Source organism: Nansenia antarctica (genome assembly GCF_963989245.1).
Source record: "Nansenia antarctica genome assembly, chromosome: 3".
Taxonomy (NCBI): domain Eukaryota; kingdom Metazoa; phylum Chordata; class Actinopteri; order Argentiniformes; family Microstomatidae; genus Nansenia; species Nansenia antarctica.
Window position 1 is genome coordinate 82472853 of NC_137688.1, and position 3894 is coordinate 82476746.

General features: G+C 46.4%; 1 protein-coding gene across 1 annotated transcript in view; it reads left to right on the top strand.

The window, feature by feature from the left end:
• LOC308152626 (BTB/POZ domain-containing protein 9-like) overlaps window positions 1-862 on the top strand; it is an 18818-nt gene extending 17956 nt beyond the window's left edge. The window contains exons 10-11 of the mRNA XM_080525653.1: window positions 288-366; window positions 530-862. Coding sequence (XP_080381779.1) covers window positions 288-366; window positions 530-727 — 277 coding nt within the window. The 3' untranslated portion in view covers window positions 728-862. The remainder of the gene's footprint in view (window positions 1-287; window positions 367-529) is intronic.
• The last annotated feature ends 3032 nt before the right edge of the window (window positions 863-3894 follow it).

Below are 3894 nucleotides of genomic sequence, written 5' to 3' on the forward strand. Positions count from 1 at the left end.
CTAACTGGTAGATAACTTTACTAGTTACTAACTAGTAGATAACTTTACTAGTTACTAATTAGTAGATAACTTTACTAGTTACTAACTAGTAGATAACTTTACTAGTTACTAACTAGTAGATAACTTTACTAGTTACTAACTAGTAGATAACTTTACTAGTTAATAACAAGTTAATAACTAGTAGATTTACAAACTAGTAACTTGACATTTGTTCAAATCCTACTATTGCGTTATTAGTCATTAGATCTGACTGTGTTTTTCTGTCTTTATGGTTTTCCCTTCTGAAGGTCCTGGCAGACGCTGGTCTTCGACCAACAGCCCGCCTCGTTCGTCCGCATCGTGGGAACCAACAACACCGCCAACGAGGTAGGGCCAAACCCCCAGAGTCTCTAAGCTGCCAAACGTCTTCACTACGGGCCAGGAGAAAGCTGAAAACCACAGTGCCCTAAGTCTGACCTCTCTCTCTCTCTGTCTCCAGGTGTTTCACTGAGTCTGATCTCTCTCTCTCTCTCTCTCTGTCTGTCTCCAGGTGTTTCATTGCGTCCACTTCGAGTGCCCCGCGCAGCTCGACACCGAAGTCAGGGAGGGGAGTCCGTGGCCCGACAAGCCCGGTTCAGACTCCACGTCCCAGCATGCTCAGCCCTCTCCCTCCCCGAGCCTGCTTCCTACCAGACCCGCCTCTTCCTCCTCCTCCTCTTCGTCTTCCTCACACTCCCACCCTCATTGAGGGGGGCCGTCCCGGGAACCCGCCCCCCACCCTCTTAGGCTCTTATGGAAACGACAAACCCCGATTACAGACAATTTACCTACCGACGACGTCTCGCTCACAGGCTTATTGTACGGCTGTAGGGTGCTCTATATGCTGCTGAAATGAAATAAATATATATATATTTATACTAGATGAAACCTCTGGTGTTACTGGTGTTGTTGTTAATGATGGTGGTTGTTACACTGAGAGGAGGTCGACCCCTCTACTCCTCCTCTGATTAGTCCAATTATATTCACACCATGTACCACTACTTACTACTAGTGCTCTTGATCTTACACACTGTGTGTGTGTGTGTGTGTGTGTGTGTGTGCGTGTGTGTGTGTGTACCTCGTTACCCCCCCCCCCGCCAGGAGCTAGTTATCAACACATAGATTATTATTATAGCGAAGCTTTAATCCCCTGCTGGTTTCTGTTTTGAAACGTAAAATTACTGCAAGATGCCGAACGCTTTAACCTAATAACGCAGTCAGCTCCCAGCTGGCCTGTAGTAGTAGCAGATTCATTAGCCGTAGAAGTATAGTGGAAACTCCATGTTCGGTTTTGTTGATCCCAATAATGAACTGCTTCTTCCTCGTGTCGGCGTTTCTAGAGAGAATAATATAATATCCTGTAATGCGGAGATGATGTGGGATTAAGGTCCTATTCTATCAAACCGCAGGAACAAGGATCCTAAAATCAGTCAATAGACTACACCTGCGAGTAGCATGAAAGCATGTACTAAACCAAATAAAACTGCTTTACGCCCGCTTGTTTACGAGTGAACGCGCTTTCATTTTCCTCATGCTACCAATCAACTTCAGATCTCCGTGAAATAAATGCCGCTCGTTATAATTTTTGTCGCCAGAACTTTTAGACGCGTGCGACGTACATAGGCTACTCCCCGACATCTTCATCTCTGAAAGAAAGCCAGGACGGGTTCCCGTTGGCTTTGATTTATGAGCAGAGGGAACCCAACAAGCGAGGAGAGGATCATATTAAAGTTCTCCCTATCTCCGAGGGGGGGGAAATAATAAGCCTGTGTGTCAATCAGGCAGGGTGTCCTGTGAGTGACACCGTAATGCCACTTTCATTAAAAGACGGAGAACACAAAAACAGCCACCAACTGCCTCAATTACTGTCAGTCTCACACTAGACGGAATAATCAGGGGAGCAATCTAACGGGGGGGGGGGAAGGTGGGGAGGAATGCACCAATACCCGATGCTTCTAAATGCATGAGGTGTGTAAAGGGGAGAGAATTGGGAGGCAAGCCCCCTGGACAACTAGTGCTCAGGACGCCCTCTATTATAGAATAGATCCATGTTACAGCATATTGGGTATCGGGGTGCAATTTGGAAACGGAAGAGAAGGAGGAGAGAGGAGCTCCCTGTCCTTCGGGGACAGAGCCTTCAGCGTGGCCGCACCTACTCTCTGGAACTCCCTCCCCACAGTGATCCGCAACGCCCTCCACCCTGGACTCCTTCAAATTAGCCCTTAAAACCCATCTGTTCACTAAGGCCTTTGGCCCCTAGTCAATGTTTCAGTTTTTTGCTTTGTTTGTTTTCTGTTTTGGCTGTCTGATCATTTCCCATAGAAATGTAAAGCGTCCTTGGATTTGTTGAAAGGTTATTATTATTATAATTATTATTTGGGGTAATGGTGCTGCGAGTTGATGTCGGATAAATCCAAATTTCGTCAAGTTCATTCTCAGCAATGAAGTGCTGGTTGCAACCGCGGGTGTTTAATCCACGCTGGACACCACTAGACGGGTTCCCAGTCAGACCGATTCATTCCACCCCCCCCCCCCCTCCGCTGCAGCTGAAGACGTCGTTTACAAGTGGTTTGCTGACTCTCTTGGTGTTAATTGCGTGGTGATTCAGTGCCACACCACCAACAGCGCCAGTCAGATGGTGTCACAGACTTAGTGACGATATGGTCACAGATAGGCCCGCCCAGGGGATGGAAACAGACCTCCTCTCCGGATCCTGGGTTCCCACTCTGAAATGAGTCACCCATCATCACACACACACACACACACACACACACACACACACACGCACACACACACACACACCACACACACACACACACACACACACACACACACACACACATACACACCACACACACACACTTTTAGTGTTTGGAAATGCAATGTTGAAGAAGAATTATAATACGCATTATTGTGTTGATCAATCATATTACTGAATGATAGAGTACATACCTCCTCCCTTTCAAGACAGACACACACATACACTCACTCACGCACACACACACTCTCACACACACACACACACATACACTCACTCACGCACACACACACACACACACACACACACACACACACACATACACACCACACACCCCCCCACACACACACACACATGCCCACAAGCAAGACTGCCAACAGACTAACACACCCGTCGTCCTCTAAAAGCTCATATCTGGGACAGGTCTGGTAGATTTGGGTGATTAAGCCCAGTGCTCATCCACAAGAGGGTGCACTTGGATAAGCAGTTGCGGTGAAGGGGAAACACTCCCAGTTCATCCACAACGTGAGCTCTGCCTTGGCTGGGTATTGTTAGCAGGATGTCCAAGAGGTAGTGATATCAAAAATCAGGCAGCCTGCATGACTGTAGCATACCTGGCGTATTATCATCATGGATGTACTACGCATGGATCAGGGGAGGCTAGTGGACCAGGGGGGGCTAGTGGACCAGGGGAGGCTAGTGGAGGTAGAAATCGGAGGACTCTGAGGCTCATTGGAATGCCTGGAATGGAATCAGGAATGGTATCAAACGCGTTCCGTTCCATGCATCACGATGAGTCCGTCCTCCGATTGTTCTACCTCCTCCAGCCTCACCTGACGATGAGCTGTACCTTTAGTAGTTAGTAGATTAAACACATCCACTTCCATCCATGTCTTTTTTTTTATTTTATTAATTTTGATTATCTTATTCATTATCTTATTAAATGTTTCTCTCTCTCTCTCTCTCTCTCTCTCTCTCTCTATATATATATATATATATATATATATATATATGATATATATATATATATATATATATGTTACGGTACATGTGGGAATACGGTACATGTGGGAAAACTAGGGTTAGGATTAGGTGCTAGGGTGCTACGGTTAGGGTTA